This window comes from Camellia sinensis, chromosome 14, assembly GCF_055761805.1.
Source record: "Camellia sinensis isolate YWXY chromosome 14, ASM5576180v1, whole genome shotgun sequence".
Lineage (NCBI taxonomy): Eukaryota > Viridiplantae > Streptophyta > Magnoliopsida > Ericales > Theaceae > Camellia > Camellia sinensis.
In genome coordinates this window covers 74,519,118-74,540,891 of record NC_138974.1, presented here as the reverse complement: position 1 = coordinate 74,540,891, position 21,774 = coordinate 74,519,118, and the positions used below count along the sequence as shown (strand labels likewise).

General features: G+C 33.8%; 1 protein-coding gene across 1 annotated transcript; it reads right to left on the bottom strand.

Annotated features, from left to right (window-relative positions):
* Positions 1-11,420: 11,420 nt before the first annotated feature.
* On the bottom strand, positions 11,421-20,868 carry LOC114262342 (ATP synthase subunit d, mitochondrial). The gene is made up of 5 exons (XM_028202706.2): positions 20,530-20,868; positions 13,752-13,833; positions 12,450-12,514; positions 11,856-11,942; positions 11,421-11,766 (listed from the first exon to the last, which is right to left on the bottom strand). Exons 1-5 carry the CDS (start codon positions 20,698-20,700, stop codon positions 11,665-11,667), a joined length of 507 nt encoding a protein of 168 aa, XP_028058507.1. The 5' UTR covers positions 20,701-20,868; the 3' UTR covers positions 11,421-11,664.
* Between the last annotated feature and the right edge of the window lie 906 nt (positions 20,869-21,774).

Below are 21,774 nucleotides of genomic sequence, written 5' to 3'. Positions count from 1 at the left end.
AACAACCCTTGGGTTGATCTGGAGAAAGCATTGAAAGAAAGAAGACAATATGTACTAGTTCAATGATTAAGTTATCAAGTCAAAAGGATTTACTAAAAAAGTATTGAGCCCAAAGAAATTGCTAGATTAATACCCCAAATCAAATAAATAGCCAAACCCAACACAACGAAGCTTTGTGTACCAATCAAGTGGGATCAACTAACCCTCAATTAAATAAATAAATAAAAAGACAACATGCCAAATTGAAGTACCATGTGTGGTTAATTTTGACGGCAAACGTCATTTTTGCCGTTTGGTATTAACCCCAAGGGGTGTTCATTGTACCAAATCAAACTTCAAGGGGACTCTGTTTTTTGACCTAACCACAGAGGGGTAGAGTGTAATTTACCCAAAGATAAATAATTCCATTTCATTATCACTGGTTTGATCCAATTCCAAATATTATGAAGAACCACCTAACACCGTTAGAAAGTTTTACAAAAAATAGTACCTCCCCATAGCTGCATAGCACCATTGCAAAGAGAGTTTCTGAGTGTTTCCTGATCTTGCATTAATTTTTCTAGCTCCTGCTTCCGACTCTCTTGTGTTTCTGGATTATATTCAAAGTCACGAATCTGAATCACAAGCAAAATCAAATATGCAATACATAAGAAGGCACCTGCTATTGAGATCGTTATATTTGACATATTATTCATCCACTTATCTCACCAGAGAATAGGAGCTAGAAATTCTTGAATTTCAACAAAACAGAAGCTAAAATTGTTATCATAACAGGCATCAAAAAACACAAGGGCTGCTTGAGTGACAAACTCACTTGAAAACCTCTGTCGCGTGCCTTAGTTCTAAAGTTGTCAGCATCACGACTGAACAGTGTTACAGTATAAAGAGCATATTCTGGGGACCTAAAACGATTAGTTCAATGAAAAAGTAGTTTTTTTTTTGGTAAGCAACCAAAAAAAAAAATAGTAATACATTCCATTACTTCAAACATTGATACAATACATGACCAAGAAAGATGGCACTTATGAATTGTAAAATATGTAACAAGCACAATTCTCTAATCTTGGTGAACTTGCCAATTAAATCTGTGGTGTAGCAATTAAAGCTACCATGCAATTTCAAATTCAAATAATAAACTGACAGTCATGATTACAAAATAAGGTGACATCATAAACAGCAAAGGGATTTTTACCACATAAGCGGTGAGTGTCTTGTAGCTTGACAACCAATCTTTCTGTGAGTATTTAGGGACAATAGCAAGGAGGGTTAACAATAAGCTACAATGAATTTAAAAAATTTGTGAACCACCCACATCACATCCCACTAATATATACAGACAGATAACAGTAATACATAGAAACATGAATAGTTATTTATAAGTTGTAAAATTAGAATCATAATAATAGAGAGAAATTTGACCTGATACATGGACTTGCTAGGAAGAAATTTGATCTTCCATTTGGTTGCTAATAGACCGCGCAACACTGCAGGAAAATAAATACATCCCCAAGATGTCAAATGAGGAAATAATTATAAGATATACTTTTACTAGCCAGATAACCACCATATCACAGTAAAAATAAAAATAAAGTACCATGCACATAAAGAATTTAAAGGAAAAAATATAAAAAAATACAAAGCAAAGGTCAAGTTCTGAATTTTTCAAGATTCAAAATGAGCAAGGATGGTCTAACAGAAATTAGGATGAGCTAGGAAGCAGAGACACTTGTCAGAAATGCCACGTGGCTATGAATCGTAGAACAAAAACTAATCGAATTGCTTCCTTATTTACTATTTTTCTTCTTCCCTCCCATAAATGAAAATAAAGGATATAAAAAGCTTTAAAAAATCATTTTTCTTCAGCACAAACATCATATTTAGGGGCAAAAAAAAAAAAGAACAAAAGAAAAAAGCCATAATTTGGACACAACGGAATGCAGATGTTCAAGTTAGAATGGAAACAGTCAGCAAAATCAAGCATTTTAAACAATGGAAAATTGATAGAAGCATTATATAAATAATGTGTATCTATATCGCTATAACATTGATAGAAGGATGGGAAAATTGTCAGTTTTATTCAGTATTCCTGAACTAAATGGAAAAAAGAACAGAAAAGAAAAAAATAATTTTTGAATCTGGTTATAGTATTTTTTTGGCTCGAAAAAATGGAAAAAAAAAACAATAAAAATACAGTTTTTTGCTCTCGTTTTATAACATTTTCACAATAAACAAACTGAGATTCAAGTCTCACTTGACGAAAAACAAACGTTTATGATCAATCTGATCACATAAGGAGCTAAACAAGTTCTCAGATCAAGATAGAGATTGAAAATAGATAGAAACATTTCATATGAGAGAAAAGAATTGCAAATAATTGAAAACCTAGATTTCCTAAGTCAGATAGAGAGAAGCAGAGGCGATAGAGGAGGTTGAGGATTGCAAATTTACTTCTATTCTCACAAGACACCGATGAAATCACCTGAAATTCAACAAATTGACAAGTATATTACAAGCTTGAGAACTCAAGAAAACGAGAGAGAGAGAGAGAGAGAGAGCGAGACAGAGAGATAGAGATTGAGAGGGAGATTGAGGGACAGAGAAAGAGAGCGAGATTGAAAGAGCGATTCATACCGATAGAGATCTTCAGACGACAATGGCGAGCGGAAGAGCAAGAGAGCAGAGCTATGCATGTCTGTAATGCGAGAGAGAGAGAGAGAGAGAGAGAGAGAACAATCCGTGTTTTAATTTTTCTAAAACTAGGGCAAATATAAGGAAGGAAAACGGGCAAAAGAGGAATAAATTGGTTATTTGCGACAGCTGATCAAGTGGTCGCAAATTATATAGTAGCAAAAGGTCCTTTTTCTAATAGGGGGACCCCCTTTCCTCCACCCCTTGTGACCCCTTTTCTTTTTTTATTGGTCACTTTTTCTTTTTCTTTTTCTTTTTTTTCTCCTCCTCCAATCACCACCTGCCACGTGTGTAGGGGTGATGGGGGTTGAAGTTTGAGGGGGTCTAAATCACTACTGTTATTTAAATTTTAAGATGTTTAATTATATAATCCAGTTTTTTAACCTTATTATTATCCTAACATCGAGTCAACATTTCCATGGGACCCATTCTCCAAAAATAATTAAATAAAAAGTCAATATTTATGTTTGTCTATTGTAATTAATGTATATGCAGTTGTGAGGTTTATTCACATGGTATGAAGTGTACTGTGATCTCATTTAATGTGATATCACATGCAGTAGATTTCACAAAATATTGACAAAATTATTATTTTTTCTCTTGAATTATTCTTCAAAAATCAATTTTACCTTTCTCCTTTTAATTACATTAATTTTACACTTAGTTTTTTTTATTTGAATCAATATGACCCCTGTTATTACTTACCATTGATAACCAGATAAAATCCATTCATTTTAATCTCAAATTATTTTTTAAAAGTTAATAAGACCTACGTGGCTAATTTGAATGATAAGATAAAATTTATTTGATTATAGATGACAGATGACAGTAGAGGTCACAATGATTCAAATAAAAATATTTTATATAAAATTGATGTAATTAAAAATCCATGAATATAATTGATTTTTGAATAATAATATGATTACAATTATACTATTAATTTAGTTTTTTTTATAAATAATTTACAAAAAAAAAAAAACCTAAAATGCTATAAAGTAAATCATCAATTTGGAGCATGTGATGAGCCCTCAGATGAAAACTGAACAGTTGAGTCCTCTTTTAAGCTGATTTCATTATTATCTTTTTAAAAAAAGAGGAAAATGTGGAACATTAAATAAGAGAGGGCCTTTTTATCCTATCATATCCGAATGCAATTACTTTAGCCTCCGACCAATTAATGGCTTCATGATCTCAAACCAAGGCCCCACCAAATAATAATAATAATAAATAAATAAATAATTACATTAATCTTTCTTAAAATTTGAAAAAAATAAAACAAGTTTCACAATTTTATTATAATTAAAATGATCAAAACTAATGTAAATAATGTGAAAATATAAAAATAAACAAAATAAAATACATATTTCAGAATCACTTTTCTTGTTTTTTTGTTTTTCAAAAACACTTTTTAGAAAATTCCATTTTCTTATTTTTTGTGTTTTTTTGTTTTTACTAAACTAAGGGCAAATTACAAACACCCCCTCGAGGTTTGATAAAAATACAGATTCTCCCCTGAGGTTTGAGAAATTACAAATTGCCCCCTGAGGTTCAAATTTTCATAACAAATTAGGAAAAATTATGGGAAAATCTGTATGAAAATAAAAATCTCATGGGGCAATTTGTTATGAAAATATAAACCTCAGGGGGCGAGATGTAATTTCTCAAACTTCAGGAGAGAATCTGTATTTTCACCAAACCTCGAGGGAGGTGTTTGTAATTTGCCCCTTTTTAAAATATTTTAAGTACTTTTTTAAAAAAAAAAATTCGACACATCTAATATAAATACACATAAAAAATATAATTTTTGTGAAAAAAATCTTTTAAAATTTCACTAAATATCAAAAATATAAAAAAAAATACGAAAATTCAGTATATTTTTAAAAATATATATTTTTTCACAAATTTTTTACTTTTTAGATACATCTAAGTAAAGTGTACCTAAAAAAGTAAAAAAAAAAATTGTTTAAAGTTTTTGAAATATTTGCTAAAAAAAACACAAAATAAAAAACTTAATTTTTAAAAAATTTAATTTAAAAAATTCAAACCAAACACACAAATTTTTTATTTATTTATATGACTGATCAAATATTAATAAAAAATAAACTAAATCTATGTGAATTAAAATTTTATAAAAATCTAATATTTTCTATTAAATTTGTGATATTTAATATATATTTTTTAACCATCAATGGTCAGTTTAATTTACTCATAAATAAATAAATAACCAAAAATGACATTGGAAAGTGAATAGTTTACTTTTCTTCTAGCCCCAGGCCACGCCACAAAGCCTAACAAGTGGGTGCAATTATTTGATGTTTGAGTGGTCCAACCCAAAACCCTACATTACGCACTCAAGCACAGCTTGGAATTATCCACGCCCAAAAAGATTTGATTCCAACTCACTCAAAGCCATTTATCATTTAAACCTCATTGCATTAATTTCAATTTCAGGATAAATAAAACAAAAGAAGAGAGGGTCCTTTAACTGTCACATCACATGGCTTTTCCAAAGGCACACATGCTCGAACTCCCAATTTATGCAAGTTTTCAACTCCACTTGATCATCAGAACTTGTAATCAGGATCCTCGATAATTTTGATAATTCGGATTGTTCATATTTTAAAATTTGTTGAGTATATTATACTTATAAAAAATTAAATTGATCGAATATTAAAAAACATGTATTCGAAAAACTAACTAAAAACTAGTTTTTTTTTAAAATTTAATAAACAGTTTTCCGAACACATATTTTTTGATATTTGATCAACTTGATTTTTTACAGGTATGATATACTCAACAAATCTTAAAATATGAACGGTTCGAATTATCAAAATTAGACCTAAAAATAAGTCCAATGACCCAGCAAATAAGAAATTAAGTAGAAACCTCAGAGAGGATCCTAATGCTGCTCGAACTCCCAATTTATGCAAGTTTTCAACTCCAATTGATCATCAGAACTTGTACAAATTTGCGAGGAAATAATATGGGATGTTTTGAAAAATTAGTAAAAAGTTAATTTTTTGATTTTTTAATTTATTTTATTTTTTATGAATAAAAATTATGAGAAGTGATGTGATATAAAATAAGTAAAAAAGGTAAAAATTAACTTTTTTTTAACTTCTCAAAAGACCCCACCACCACGTTTGGTTTACTTTTAAAATTATGATTTAAGAATAAAATTATAGTTTAAATTTGTAAGTTATTAAATAATGATTTGAAAAAAAATTATTTTTTTATGAGTTTTGAATTGAGTTTCGAATTTTTTAAATGAGTTTTGAAATAAAAAAAGTTGTTTATGTAACAACTCAAAAATTTAAGTTGTCCCTTAAATTTTATATTAATATTATCTAATTATAAATGAGAAGACGATTAATTAGGATCAAGGTGCAACTTATATGTAATTTTATAATTAAGAAAAATTAGCATCACAGTACAAATATTATATGTTGAGGTCATTATTTAAGTTAATAGTATAATTAATTTAATTTATGGGCTAAAATATAATAAGATATTTAATTTATTTGAGGTTACTCAGTCTAGAAGTAAGATATATATTGTGTTGCTATGTGGCAAATGTTACGTGGCAAATGATCAATGGTGTAAGCTTTGCACACTGAGTAATGATTCATCCCCCTTTTTTCCCCACCCCTTTGACCCCCTCTCTCTCTCATTGGTTACCTTTTCTTTTTCTTTTTCTTTTTTTTCCTGCTCCACCAATCACCCCCTGCCACGTGGCAAAGGGGGGTGAGGGGGTGACCCCAAAAGGGAGTCCCAAGCATTATTCTTCCTATAAATAGGAGATTGGTGAGAATAAATAAACACAAGCCAATAATAATAAACAATGAAAGTGAGAATGAGATGCAACATGGAGGAAGGCCTCAAAATGGCAAAAAAAAAAAATAGGACTGATATTAGGTGAATTATATTATATCTTTAGTTACCATAATATATTTTATTTATGTTTTGAGTTATCATAATTTATTTTACACAAATTGTATTTTTTAAATTATGTTAATATTTTGATTACGTTAATTATTTTTTAAACTCAATTTTTTTAAATTGAAACCCATAAATATGCTTGTTTAAGTTTAGAAATTATTTGACAATGATTTTGTAAACAATTATTTTCTGTAAGTACTACCACAGGAGTCCCATACATTAGGGAACTTAAATAACCATTGGCTTCTGTTTGACCATTTTGTGATCCTCTGTTTGTCATAGATCTATTGATCTCTTCCTCCTTTGCCAAACATGTTGTCAAATGAGTTTTGAAATGTGGCCTTAGAATCAATTTTTGAAAACTTAAACCAAACAATGTATTGAAAGATAAAGATGGAATCATGTTTCAAAACTTAAACCAAACAGAGCCTATATTTTTTTAAGTGATAACTAAAATATATATATATATATATATACTTAAACATTACATGAGACATAATTAAAAATCTCATGAATCATAATTAAAATATTGTTACAACTAAAAAAAAAGTTAGACCTAACTAAAAAAAAATGACATAACTATATAATATACTACTTTCAAGGGGATGTATAGTAAAATTTCTCCAAATTTTGTTATAGCCTTTTTCGATATTCTTTTCATTCATTTTTTGATTTTATTTTGTATTTTAAGTTTTCAGAAAATAAAATTACAGTATATATATTTATGCAAAAGTAGCTTTTAAAATTTTTGAAAGCAATTGCGAGTGTTTGGCAAGTTGGGATTGGACCTTTTTTCTTTTTTTCTTTTTTTGACTAAAATTCACAAAAATATAAAACAGGCTAAAATAGCCAATAAAATAAAATCTTACATCAAACCATAATCATTTCATTTGGGGTAAATTACACTGACTTCTCCTGAGGTTTGCCTTAATTACAAGTACCTCCCATGTGGTTTCAAAAATAACACAGACCTTCCTTACTTTTGAAACTAATATACAAAGACCCCCTTCCGTTACCCATCCGTCTAAATTCTAATAGATTCTGCTGATGTCATCCATAATCATTCTTCAAATTCCAATACTATCCTTCAGAGAGGTAAGTGTAATTTACCCATATATATATCAATACATACATATCAAAACCTAGGCATTCCATCTCTCTTCCCTCTCACTCTCTCTCTCTCTCTCTGCTCTGCATCTCTCCCTCTCACTATCTCTCTTCAATCTCTCTATGCTATCTTCCCTCTCTCTCTCATCCACTATTGTGTCTCTCTCTCTCTCTCACATCTTAGATCAATCCACTCCAAGTTCTATACGAGATTGAGAATCATGATCAGGCTGTGAATACGCCCAATCGCTATGTCTATCATTGATCTGCTTCGTCGCCGACTTGCACACTCACATCAACGGCTCGCACATCATTCTCCGGCTGTTGGCGTGACGAAGGAACTGAGTCGCACCACGGAGGATTTGGTCTGTGAGAAACAGTGTCGCATTAACGCCGTTGTTATTGTTGTTCTCGGTCGAAGAATGAGATAGTCTCGTCGGCGACATCGTCGGAGAGTACAGATGTGTCAGAGAGAGAAAGTGGAGATTGATTAGGTTTGGTGTGGATTTCGGTTATGTGGAGAGATTGGAAATGAATGGTGTGGATTTTGATGTGGTGTAATTGAATTTTAGAGGAGCATGGTGTGGATTTTGGTGTACTGTAATTGAATTTCAAAGGATTTGGGTGTTGATTTTTCAATTATATATATATATATATATATTTTGTGTGTAATTGTTGTTGATAATGATATATTGATTTTCAAGGCCCAATTAAAAGCAAGAAATTTGAGAAGATTCATGGGAATTTTGGACCTAATTTTGATTCAGATGGTGGGTTTTACATAAAAATCCCAATTGATCAAGATTTGGTACCTCTTGGGTTTAGGGCAAAGAAATTTAATGACAGATATTCAATTCCTACTGGAATTAGATCAAATAGTTCAGGCAAGACTGATGGGAATTCTTCCCCTAATCTTGATTCTTGGTTTGTGAATGGGAATAGGTTTTCTTCAGGTGAAATTGTAGAGATGGTTTCTGCCAGTAAGGTGTTGGGAGAAGGGTTTGTGAAGATAAAGAAGATGGAGATGGAGAAGGAGAAGAGTCAATTGTGTCTTTTCACAATATGGCTATTCTTGATTCTAGGTTTGGGAATGGGAATGGGTTTTCTTCAGGTGAAATTGCAGAGATGGTTTCTGCCATTAAGGTGTTGGGAGAAGAATTTGTGAAGATGAAGAAGATGAAGATAAAGTAGGGTCAGTTGTGTCTTTTCACAATATGGTTCAAGGGCATTATGGTCAATTCAGCTATCAAGTTAATATCGTTCATGCTCTTTTAACGAGAATGGGGAATCTGTGTATTATTTTCAAAAGTAAAGAAGGTCAGCGTAATTTTTGAAACTACAGAGAAGGTACCTGTAATTAAGGTAAATCTCAAGGGAGGTCCGTGTAATTTACCCTTTCATTCATTTCTCACAAATATCACATCTAACTACAAAAAAATCTAACCTACTTCTCAAACACAACTATTTTAGCCTACTAAAATAGCCAAAAATTAAACTAACCTACTAAAATAACCAACTTCCCAAAAGAGGCCAATTTGTGCAAAAATGATACCAAAGACGAAAATTATTGGCTATCACAACTATATTTTCCAGGAAAGAAAAAGGGTGGAGCGGATAAGTTTGGATTGTATAATTTAATCCTTTTAATTTTGAACGAACAAGGAAAAGGTATCGAGAAATGTTTCGTAACTCGATATGCCTTTGGCCCGAATGGATCGAATGCCCAAAACGACGTCGTTTTGGGCAGTATTTTTTTTTCTCTCTCCTTTTTTCTCTTCCCCCTCTGTTTTCTCTCTAAAACAGACTGAAGAAGAAGAAGAAGAGAAGGAGAAGAATAAGAAAAGAAAGAGAGATAGGGAACAAATTTATGACAGATCTGTGTATACTCGCAAATCTGGACTTCAATGAGTCTCTTCGGATATGAACTTCAATGGCTTGTTATTCGGAACAGCATTGCCTTGCCTTATTTCGTGGTTAGTTACTCTCTCTCTCTCTCTCTCTCTCTCTCTCTCTCTCTCTCTCTCTCTGTGTTTACTGATTTGGTGCAATGATGAGATTTCTAGAATGAAATGAGAAATGGGATTTGTGGGTAGGGTTTGGTTTGGGATTTTCGATGCTTAATTTTGGAGAATTTTCAAGTTATTTTACATATATTTGATTTTGTTTGAGTCTGTATGTATGTATGTATATATGTATATGTGTTTATATATTTGATTTGAGTCTGTTGTTGAATGTGAGTGTTCTCTGTTAAGACTCCGATCAAGCAACAACACACAAAGCTCCTCTTCCACTCCAATCAGACAACAACGCAACACACAGAGACGGTTCTTTTTTCTCTCTGCAACTATTAATGGGATGAGAGAGAGAGAGAGAGAATGAAATGTGTGAGTGTATTGAGCACAACAGCAAGTTGAGTGAAAAAAAATATTCGGGCCACTCAAGCCAATGAGGATTCGAGTTACGTAACGAAGCTAAAATGTACCTTCAATAGTGAAGTTGGAATCCAATTTAACAAATCCAGATTCCCTATGGTGCATATAGACAAAAGCTAGTCTGCCAAAGTAATTATCATCATCAAACATCACAATCCAAAAGCATCACATTAACGTCAATAAACACAATGCCAAACTGTTAATTCAATCATTCATTATATTTTGTAACTATAATAACATGAGAGAGAGAGAGAGAGAGAGAGAGAGAGTCTCAAACTGTTAATTCAATCATTATATTTTGTAACTATAATAATGTGTGTATGCGCGCGCGCGAGACAGAGAGAGAGAGTCTCAGGGCTTGTTTGGTTTGATTTTGGGAGATGAGTTTGGGAGATAAAAAGTACGAAAAGTTATTTGGTTTGATTTTTTTGGAAAGATGTTTTGAAAAATTATTTTGAGAGAGAATTTTGGAAAAAGTGATTGATTTGATGTGTATGAGAGAGAGATTTGTTTGGAAAACTTGTTTGGTTAACAAGTTTTGGAAAATCTTTTTGAGAAAATTTGTTTGGTTTGAGTTTTTCTGAAAACTCATTTGTAGAGAAATTTTCCCAAAAATTTTTGGGAAATTCAAACCAAACGAACCCTCCTTCTCATGGCTGTAACCAGCTATTCAAGATATTTCAGAACACCATTGAGTATAAATTGAAGTCCAGCAGCTATCTCAAAGTACTCATAAAGAACTTGCAAAAAAGGAAAGCACACAAGCTGATCTTCAGATAAACACATAAGACCATAGTTTTCATCTAAAACGCAGTTCATTTTTTGAGTCAAGCTTAGTTTAATCAAAATCAGCTTAACTCATGTATAACCCTACTTTCTTTGATTATCCTGTTGTTTAAATCAACTAATATGCTCCCCTCATCAATTACAAACCATACAAGTCTATATACATCAGTCAGTTAGAACACGGCTATTATGAGAATATCACAATGTGAAGAACCAAAGCATACCAAATGGTATGTTGTTCTCTATTGTATAGTTTAGATTATAATCTTCCTTAAAAATAAAAAATAAAAGAACAGGTAAAACAAATGAACCCATTTGTAGGTTATATATATACATATGAGCCCTTTTTAGATGTCAAAAGGAGTCACATGACACATTAGAAAGAAAAGAATCACCATTGAGAGAAGAGCTTGCATGATTCAAGCAAACCGACAAAACAAAACAAAACAAAACGAAACGATATCTATGTTCGGTCTAAAGCAATTTATGCTTACTTTTGAGATAGGAATCAAGTCATTTAATATTCAACAACCTTTCATCTCTCTACTAAGAGGCTGGATGAGGATATCTCAGCATGAAATACATTGTAGTTCAAATTCTTCAGAACACCCACAAAGCAAAACAATTTGGTTTTCCCCTTCTTTATTCTAAAAAAATCAACGACACATACAGATGAACTGAATAAAAGTTCACCTGTATCAGTGGTTCAAAATCAATAGCCCCAATAATCATTTCGGATTTCATCATCAAACTTCTTCTTTACCTCTGGATGCTTCTCAAAATATTCATCTGCAGTCATGGTGCTGATCTTTTGCTGTTACACGACAAACAACCCTTCAGATATCAACATAAAGGGAAAGGTGAAAAATTGGAAAGACCAAAATTCATATTTTTTTGCATTACCTTCAACTCTTGGACTTCTACAATTTCTTTCTCTAATCTTTCAGACTCCTTTAGAGATGTTGCTTCTGCTTCTTTCAGTTCCACCAACTGTAAATCAAAACATACTTCTTTGTTAGATGTTTCACCTCATTGCAAAAAGAAAAATATCTATTCAACCAAAATCCCTACCAAAATGCTTAGTTACCCATCAGGTTAAATATATTTCATTTGTCCTTTTTCGGCAATAAATTTAAAGATTTTTGAAGTTTTTAGTGAAAAACTTTACAAATAGATTACCAAAAAAAAGGTTTGCCCAGTTTAGTCCCCATTGGATGGAGGTCATTTACAGATGGAATACTATTCACCAATAATTCCAGCTTTTACCAAGCCGCAAGATGTGGCATTTTCAAAAAATCATGCGTGCCACAAGAGCTTTGCAGTAGAGGAAGATGTTGAAAGGAAGAAAAAAAAATCCACTTGATAGATGGTGAAAACAGAGAAGTGGAAGTAAAGAGTAGACAAGTCTTCAATTGACTGACAATCAATCAGGAAAAAAAAAAAAAAAAAGAAAGAAAGAAAGAAAGAAAAGAAAAGAAAAAAATTCAAAGTTCTCACCAGGGCATCAAACTTGGGTTTGTATTCAGGAGTAACAGTGTCCACATACTTTGGAACTTCAACACCTGCAGAGCGATTAACAGTTAAACAATGCAATGTCAAGCCCAAAATAGTAATAAGAAGTATGAAACCACAATCTACTCCATTTTTGAATACCAAACATAAGTGGAATCCAAATTCTACTCCTAAGCTTCACTTCAGCAAAAATGTGGTTTTGAATACCAGTGAGATGTAGAGCCAAACAAGGACAGATTCTACCAGATGAAAATGACACCTGGTGCACAAAACTAGTAGAGGAGAGAAGTATATGGTTGGCCAAGTTTATTCAGCTTTCATAAACACTATGTCAGAATTTATTTGGGCCGCTACTTCCACAATGCACGAAGCAGCCTACCAAAGAAACAATGCTCTTAACTGGTATACAAAGTTTTTATTGCCAACTGGCAAGATCAGCACAACAATCTTATTCCAGTATCTCGTCTTCATATCAGCAAACTAATTACTGATGAAAGACATTAGATATCTTAAGTTTAAGAGCTTAGAGACCAAACAAAACAGCATTATCCATAGAACTATTTAAAAATTCAAGGAACCTACATTAATGTGTTTCCTTCCCTTGCATGTATAATTAAACTCCTTCCCTACACAAGCCATTAGTCATCTATGCCCACTTATGTGCACACAGGATGCACAGGTGGGCAGGATGTGTCTTAGACAAATTATAAAGCAAAAATAACACAACAGGGTAACTTTTCAACAAAAATATCAAATCAACGAAAAACTTTATACATATTAATAATTAAATTTGTAAACTTTTCCATGAATTTCAACTTTTTTTGCCTGACTTCACTGACATGTAATAACCCCAATTATAAAACACCAAATAATATGCTTGATAGTTTTCTAAAAATATTTCATAATTGCTCTCACTTATTATCAATGTAGGAACAAGATCTTGCTCATAAACTAAAGTTCCTACATTAACTGACGACAACTCTACAAATTTTTTTTTAAAGATCAATGAGAATTCTACAACTTTGATGATAATTGAGAGAGAGAGAGAGAGAGAGGGGGGGCAAAATTCTACACTTACAATTCTCAATCGTCTACATCTTACTGAAAGCTTGTTAGACATTAAAAATTAAAACATTACGAGAAATTGTAAGAGACATATTTCCTAACGATAAGCACAAGACAATCCATCCACAGGTGCAGCTATACAGCTGGGTAGTAGTACCAGCAAACAATTAAAGTTCAATGAACTGTCCACCAAATCATACACAGAAAATGTATAAAACATACTCTCATAAGCTTCTTTGTACATGTCAACCAAGCGAGACCCAATTCCTTTTCTATAATATTCCCAGTCAATTGGTTCTGGTTCCTGCATGATTTTAAAACGAGAATTACCAAAATATAAGTTTATGTAAGGGACTCATCAGCTTATATGCAATAAAAAATCTAGAGCACAACTTTACTCTTTGAATCTCATCAACAGAGCCTGTGGTTCAATATAAAATCAAAGTACATAGTGAGAAAACAAGGATGTAAAACTAAACTCGATATCAGTTACTGTTCGAAGGATAATGTCTCCAGTGGAGCATCAATGTGAAGTGGGACTGCAAGAGTATACTGTATACTTATATGACATGTAGGCCTTTTTTGGGAAAAAGGAAAAGAAAGGTCCTTGGTATGTCCTAGTTTCTATTCACCAAGCCAAATAAATAATCATAATGTGCATGGTCAATCCCAAAATAAATAAATAAAAAATATTTTTAAAATAATAATAAATCATAACGTGCATGAACCTTAGCATGGTGCATAATTTGCAAATTTCTGATATGCTAAATTAAAAGGACTTAACAAATGCATGAAACATCAAATGTGATGGGAAATAAAATTGTCCATAATCGTCATACTTTCCATATTAATTGAACAACTACAAAGACAAATTCAGAACATATAAGCTAAGGACAAAAGGGCTAACTTAGAAATGTTCAAATCACTGAAAGTAACAATGGCCATACAGGTAAATTAACCTTGATACTTGTATTAGTATTTTTTTTTTATAAGAATTATTTCCATGACTCTATTTTTTAAAAATGGTGAATGTCATAGAGGCAAGAAGTGGCACACATCTGTTAGTTTTCTAAATAAAACTGTATATTCAATTGTTTTAATACAATGTGTACATCTGATATATGTAGCAATTCTGATATATATAGCTATTCTAGACCTAATCCTAAATAGGAGATAAGAATAAACCTAAACTAATTCTAAATAAGAAACAACAATAAACCTAAACTAATCCTACATAGGAACAAATATTCATATAATATAAACTATACTAATATTATTCTCACACTCCCGCTCAAACTCAAGGTGTTTGGGCAGAAAACACTAAGAGGTTGCCAAGAAGAAACTGAAATCGAGCAGTGGTGTGAGTCTTGGTAAAGAAGTCAGCAAGCTACAGAGTCGAAGAAACAAAAGAAATCGAGATAGAGCCAGATTGCAGATGTTGACGAACAAAGTGATAATCAATCTTAATGTGATTGGTCCGCTCATGGAAGACAGTGTTATGTGCAATCTGAATAGCACTGCGGTTGTCATAATAGAGGGAGGTCGGAGAAGACTGAGGGACACCCAAGTCAAAGAGAAGAAAACAAAGCCAGACAACTTAAGCAGTATCATGAGCCATAGCACGATACTCAGTTTCGGCAGTAAAGCGAACAACATCAATTTGTTTCTTATTTTTCCAAGAGATCAAGGAATCGCCAAGAAACATACAGAAACCAGACATGGACTTGTGATCAATAACATCACCAACCCAATTAGAATCTGCATAGGTCACCAAATCAAGAAAGGAAATAGAGGACAATAATAAACCCTGAAATATAATACTTCGGAAATAGCGAAGAATCCGAACCAAGGCAGCCCAATGTGTGGAGCGAGGAGCAGAGACAAACTGGCTAACCACATGAACAGCATAGGCAAGATCAGGACGACTAACCGTTAGATAGACTAAGCAACCCACGAGCTCTCGATATAGAGTAAGATCATCCAGAAGAACACCATCAATAGTGTTGAGCTTTACATTAAGCTCAATGGGAGTATCAGAAATCTTAGTGTTAGTAAGACCAGCACGATGAATAATCTCATTGGCATACTTAGCCTGAGAGAGAAAGTAGCCATTGGGAGAAGAAGCTACCTCAATACCAAGAAAATACTGTAATGAGCCCAGATCTTTCATTTCAAAGATGCGAAAAAGATGCTGTTTGACCTCAAATATAGCAGAAGAGTCAGAACCAATAATGATCATATCATCCACATTCAGTAATAACGCAACAAATCCAGTAGAGGTGTGGAAAAGAAGTAAAGCAGAGTCCTGGGCACAAGGATGAAACCCAAGCTCAGTAACAACAGTCTGAAAGCGATCATACCAAGCACAAGGAGACTGCTCCAGACCATACAGAGCACACCGAAGGCGACAAATCTGTCCGGAGGAATGGTGAAGGCCAGGGGGAGGACACAAGTAAACCTCTTCAGTGAGATGGCCATTAAGAAAAGCATTCTTAACATCCATCTGATAAAAAAGCTAAGAACGAACAGCAGCAACAGAGATCAAAGTATGGACAGTAGTCATCTTGGCAACAGGATCAAAGATCTCCTCATAATCAATACCATACTCCTGTGAGAAACCTTTGGCAACCAGACGAGCTTTGTAGCGCTCAAGAGAACCGTCAGAATGAGTCTTTACTTTGTAGACCCATTTGCAATCAACTAGATTCTTACCAACAGGCGAAGGAATCAACTCCCAAGTACTAATTTTCTGTAAACAGACAACTCATCCTCTATAGCTTGAACCCAATGAGGATCCTGACAAGCCTTCTTGTAAGACTGAGGTTCTGAAAAAGAGTGAATAGCAAACAAAAAATTACGATAGAAAGCAAAAAAACATGTCTTAGATCAACCCAACTTATTTGGAGGATGACACGCTCGAGTAAGGTATCGGTGTACAGTAGGATCAGAGTCGTCAGAAGCAGGAGGATTAGCAGCAAGGGCAAAGACAACCACTAGAGGAGGAACTTGGCGACGAGAATAACTAACAACGGAAGAGGAGAAGAAACCGAAAGAGGAAAAGCAGCTAGAGGAGAAGATGGAACAAGCTCAATAGGAACAGTGGAGATGTACTTATCAAACGAGACCTCAGAAGGAAACGAATCAATATGAACCAAATCCTCTTTGGAAACTGGCGTGGTGAGAGGAAGAAGCTGAAAGTAAGGTAGACGTTCAAGAAAAGAAATATGACGGGACACATAAAGACGACAGGAAACAGGGTCGTAACACCAATAGCCTTTCTGAGTAGGACTAACCCAAAAAGACAGAGGACAGATCAGGTACTAAGTTTGGTCCTAGCTTTGCGGAGAAGAAAGACAAAAAAGGTAGACCCGAACACACAAAGGAGAGAGTCGTGAGGAATTTGGGAGAACAAAGCCTCATAAGGAAACCAACCAGAAAGAAAGGAAGTAGGCATGCGGTTGAGAAGAAAAACAACAGTAAGAACAGTCTCCCCCTAGAATGGAGCCGGAACTGAGACAAAAAGAAGAAGAGACCTAGCTATCTCAAGGAGATGACGATATTTACGCTCAGTTCGACCCTTTTGGGCCGGTGTATTTGTACAAGAAGTTTGGTGAATGATACCCAAATTGGCCAAATACTCATAGAACTCATTTTTAAAATATTCCCCATCCAAATCAGACCGTAACACTTTAATTGTAGACATAAACTGAGACTGAAAGGTACGGTATATCTAATAGAAATCGAACTTATGAGTTATAAGATAAACCCAAGCGTAACGTAACGGGTGCAATCATCAACAAAAGACCCATAGTATGCAGTACCCCCTTTGGTGAGAACAAGAGAAAGGCCCCAAACATCAGTATGAACTAAAAAAAACGGTGTATCAGATATAGAAATACTTTTACGAAAAGATAAGGCTGTCATTTTGGCAAGTTTACACCCCCAACATTCAATAAGTTCACTAGGAGAAACTTTACCCAATATACCTAACTGAGCTAAAGACTGTAAGTGGTCAGTAGACAAATGCCCTAATCTAGAATGCCACAAGTAGAAAGGAGTGAACAGAGAATTTAACTGACATGAGGAAAAAGCAATTGAAGAAGTTGTCATAGACAGATGCAAACTCTCTACCACATAGAGGTCTCCAACTCTACGACCAGTCCCAATCTGTTACGTGGACATCTGATCCTGCACAAAACAGATAAAAAAAGAAAAGATAACATCAAAACCGGAGGCATCAAGTTGACTGATAGATAATAAACTGACAAATAACTGAGGAACATAAACGACAGATGGAATAGAGACAGCAGACATAGAAGACGATAAGACAGACCCAACAGATATAATAGACATACCAGACCCATTAACAGTAATAGGAAAATGAGAGGGAGTGCAATTTTGAAATAAGAAGAGATGGGGAGTCATATGATGAGAGGCTCCAAAGTCAAAAATCCAAACAGATAAAGAGATATTTGAAGAAAACCCAAGCAAACCTAAATGAAGAGAGAAAACAATGGAGGAAGAACGGGATGGTTGGGAGGTAGACAGTGTATGCTAAAGCTGACTAATTTGAACACTCAAGGAAGCCAAGTCAAGATCGAGAGCTGGAGTAGATGCAGTAGAACCGACGGAAGCCTGAAAATTACTCAGAGAAAAAGGGCAAAATTGGGTCCGAGACTGCTGAGAATACGAGCCAGACAGACATCTCTTCTTGAGACAGTGATGGCAGAAGGCACACTCATCCGGAGCTAGAGACATCATAATAACCAAAAAGCTAAGGGGTTAAAACTAACCAGAGAATCAGAAGTTGAAGTGAAGTCCAACAAGTCGAAGCAGAAAACCAGAGACTAATGACGAAGAGCTTCGATCGACACAGCCAGAGAGAGAGAACCAAAAGTCGAGCAAGAAGAAAAAGGTCAGATAGAGGTGCGAGACAGAGACCTTCGCGAACCAAAACGAGAGAGTGAGAGATCCCTCGCACGAACCAGATGGGTCAACGTGTTGTCGGATTGCAATTCTGGTGACAAATACGACTTCGATGAACACCCAATGGCAGAGAAATAAACACTAAAGATCTAGACGAATTGCGACGATGAACTGCGATGACTAGACGAACCAGATGAAACAACCAGACAAAGTACCCAACTCAGATGGGTCGACTTCGTGAGACCAGAGATCAGAATCAGAGATGGCTGCTAGGGTTCGAGTCCTTCAGGTTTTGAACCAAGCTCTGATACCATATTAGTTTTTTGAATAAAACTGTATATCCAATTGTTTTAATACAATGTGTACATCTGATATATATATCAATTCTAGACCTAATCCTAAATAGGAAACATGAATAAACTTAAACCAATCCTAAATAGGAAACAAATAAACCTAAACCAATCCTAAATAGGAAACAATATTCACATAATATATACTATACTAATATTATTCTCACAACATCCACACCAAATAAGAGGGGGAGAAGCTAATGCACCAAACCTTTACTCTAATAATTCAATTTTAATGGGAAAAGATTATGTTCCGTGATATGGCCCACTGGAATTTAAGAGCAGGAATTGTAGCAAAAATTACAAGAACAAGGTCACTCCCAAAACTAATGGCCGGAGATAGGGTCAAGCTTCCTGGTGGAGTGAAATTTAAAATATAAAAAGAACAAAATACGTGAAACTCTCAAATACAACGAAAGCAATATGAAATCAAATGAGTCAACCAAACACGCCCTTGAAATCTTCATTTCGACCTAATAAGATACACTAGTTATGGTGAAAACAAGTGACTTTGGGCACTAAATCCAATGTGCAAACCCCAAATCTGAATCCAACAAGAAACTTTTCAATTTGGGACTATCAGTACATCATGCATGAGAAAGAAACCCATTTTTGAGCATTGTATTTTACACCAAGGCTCTTCATTATCAATAGAAAGAAACCAATAGAGGTATTCCTGGGCTTTTTTTTGGTGGGTTGGGGGGGGTGTTAAAAAATGTGAGGCCAACCACCAAATTACTAACAAACACCAACACTACCAATTTTTATTTTGCAAAGCATGATGATACACATTCCTTTCAAAACAATTAAATTAAACACTAAAAAAAATTGTGTTCGTATTTCTACCCATCGTTTTCTTCTCATAAGACAAAATGTACAAAATTAATAAAAATATAACTGGACGGAGGAGTTTGCAAGGAGATGACTTAAATACAAAGCCCACGGCAAAAGAAAATCAAACTTGCACTAGAACTACCCTGTGACATTTCTACTATGTGATATACATAATTCTATGCAGCATACCATCTTCACCTTCCCATTCCACTACCAAAAGAAGTTAAGGATTGTTGTGATGTAACCACAAACATTGAGATTACATTTACAAACACTCCATTTTGGTAAGAGAAAAACAAAAGGAAAGGAAATTTTTTTGAGTCCCTCCATTAAAGTAGTTTAATAAAGAATGTGCAGGGAAATTTTAAAAATCCTTCTTTTTTTAACCAAATAATATTTTTTCTGGATAATGAGGGGACATTTGGCACAAGATATGATGAGAACAAGAAGGTGCCACCATTATTAAACATATATATATAATGAATTGAAATGTCTCTTCTCCCTTCTCTTATTTCTTCTTCTCCATTTTCGTTCTATTTTCTCATCTATCAGTGAACTAACGATAAAAGGTTACCCTAATTTGATATAAACATAACGTATACATGTTTGGCTTCCAATCACATTATGAATTTGGGAAAGACGACGACAATTTCAAGATAAACCGTTGAAGACGAACGTTGTTTTTTTTTTTTTTTTGGATTCAACAATTTCAAAAAGTTATGCGCATCAAAGCTTTGATAATTTGTGAACAGATCCAAAAAAATTCACAGCTCAATTGATTAACCCCAACTAATCATTTCATCACACAAAAAGACCTAGCTAGCAAAAGATCGTAGATCTGTCACATGAAGCATATAAAAACCGAACCCTAGGTGGTGGAGAGAGAGGACCTGGCTGAACTTGGTGGTGAGAGAGGTGTTGACTTCATCGAAGGCACGGCGGAGAGTAGCGAACTCCTTGCGAGCCTGATCGGAGACGATAAGCTTAGCCATACCTTCCCAATCTATCGTCTTCCCTGCCTTGAATGCTACGTCCACTACCTTCTTCCCTGTTCCACTCATCTTCTCGATCTCGATCTCGAGTGTTTCTGCAGCCAATGCACAAGTGGAAAACCACACAGATGTGATAAACCAATTAGGAACGCAGCAGCTTCTCTCCGATCCTTTCAATCGGACGGTCCAGTCCTGAGTGAGTTTTATTTGATTCGATTTATTTATTTTTATTTTTTTATAAATTATGTATATTGGTTATTCACAAATATAAAAACAAAATTAATTTAATTTAATAATTATGGTCCCATAATTTAATTTTACCTTTTTCTTTTTTCCTTTATCAAAAGCCTATTTTAAAAGTTATGCTTGTCTTATAAAAATATTATTTTCTCCGTCTGAAAATATTAGTCTCTTATTTTATTTTTTTATTATATCAAAATAATAATCTATTTTTAAAAATTAAAGACTAAAATAATATAAATTTCTTATTTTGTCATTCTTTTAAATTTATTAATAATATTTTTGAAGTATAATAATTGTACTATTAAAAACAATAAATCTCAGATTCTAATCTTTTGATTCATTTAGTCCTAATTTTAATCTTATAAACTAATGAGTCTCATCCTAATGTTAAAGACCAAGTTGCCCATGTTTTATCACGTAAAATAAGAGTAATTGTGGGCTTTGCTGATGTTGATTTTATGTCTACGCCCCAAATATTCCCTATGGGTATTTTGGTTTCCCTCCAAAATAATCGGAACGAAAGAGACATAAATGAAAATTTGTGCTTTTTATCCGATGTTAATGGGATATTGGTTGGTGTGTTAGTGATCTATCTGTAATGGGTACACGTTAATTCAGTGTGGATTGGTACACTAATTTGAACATTCCTTTTCTTCGCAAACCCTAGAAACATACGAAGACGCTATTGGGGCAATACGTTTGCTTTGTGAATTTAGAGAGTCCGTCGCGACATTGTATGGTGTTGCGAAAAGAAAACAACCTCCAATCGTTACTGCCGGTGATTGTGACATCAACAAATGACGTCGGGTAAGTTGCTCAATTGTGTATGTGAACTAAATAATACAGATGGCATTGTTTAGATTGAGTTGTGGAAATGGTTTGAAGGTTATTGTAGTTTGT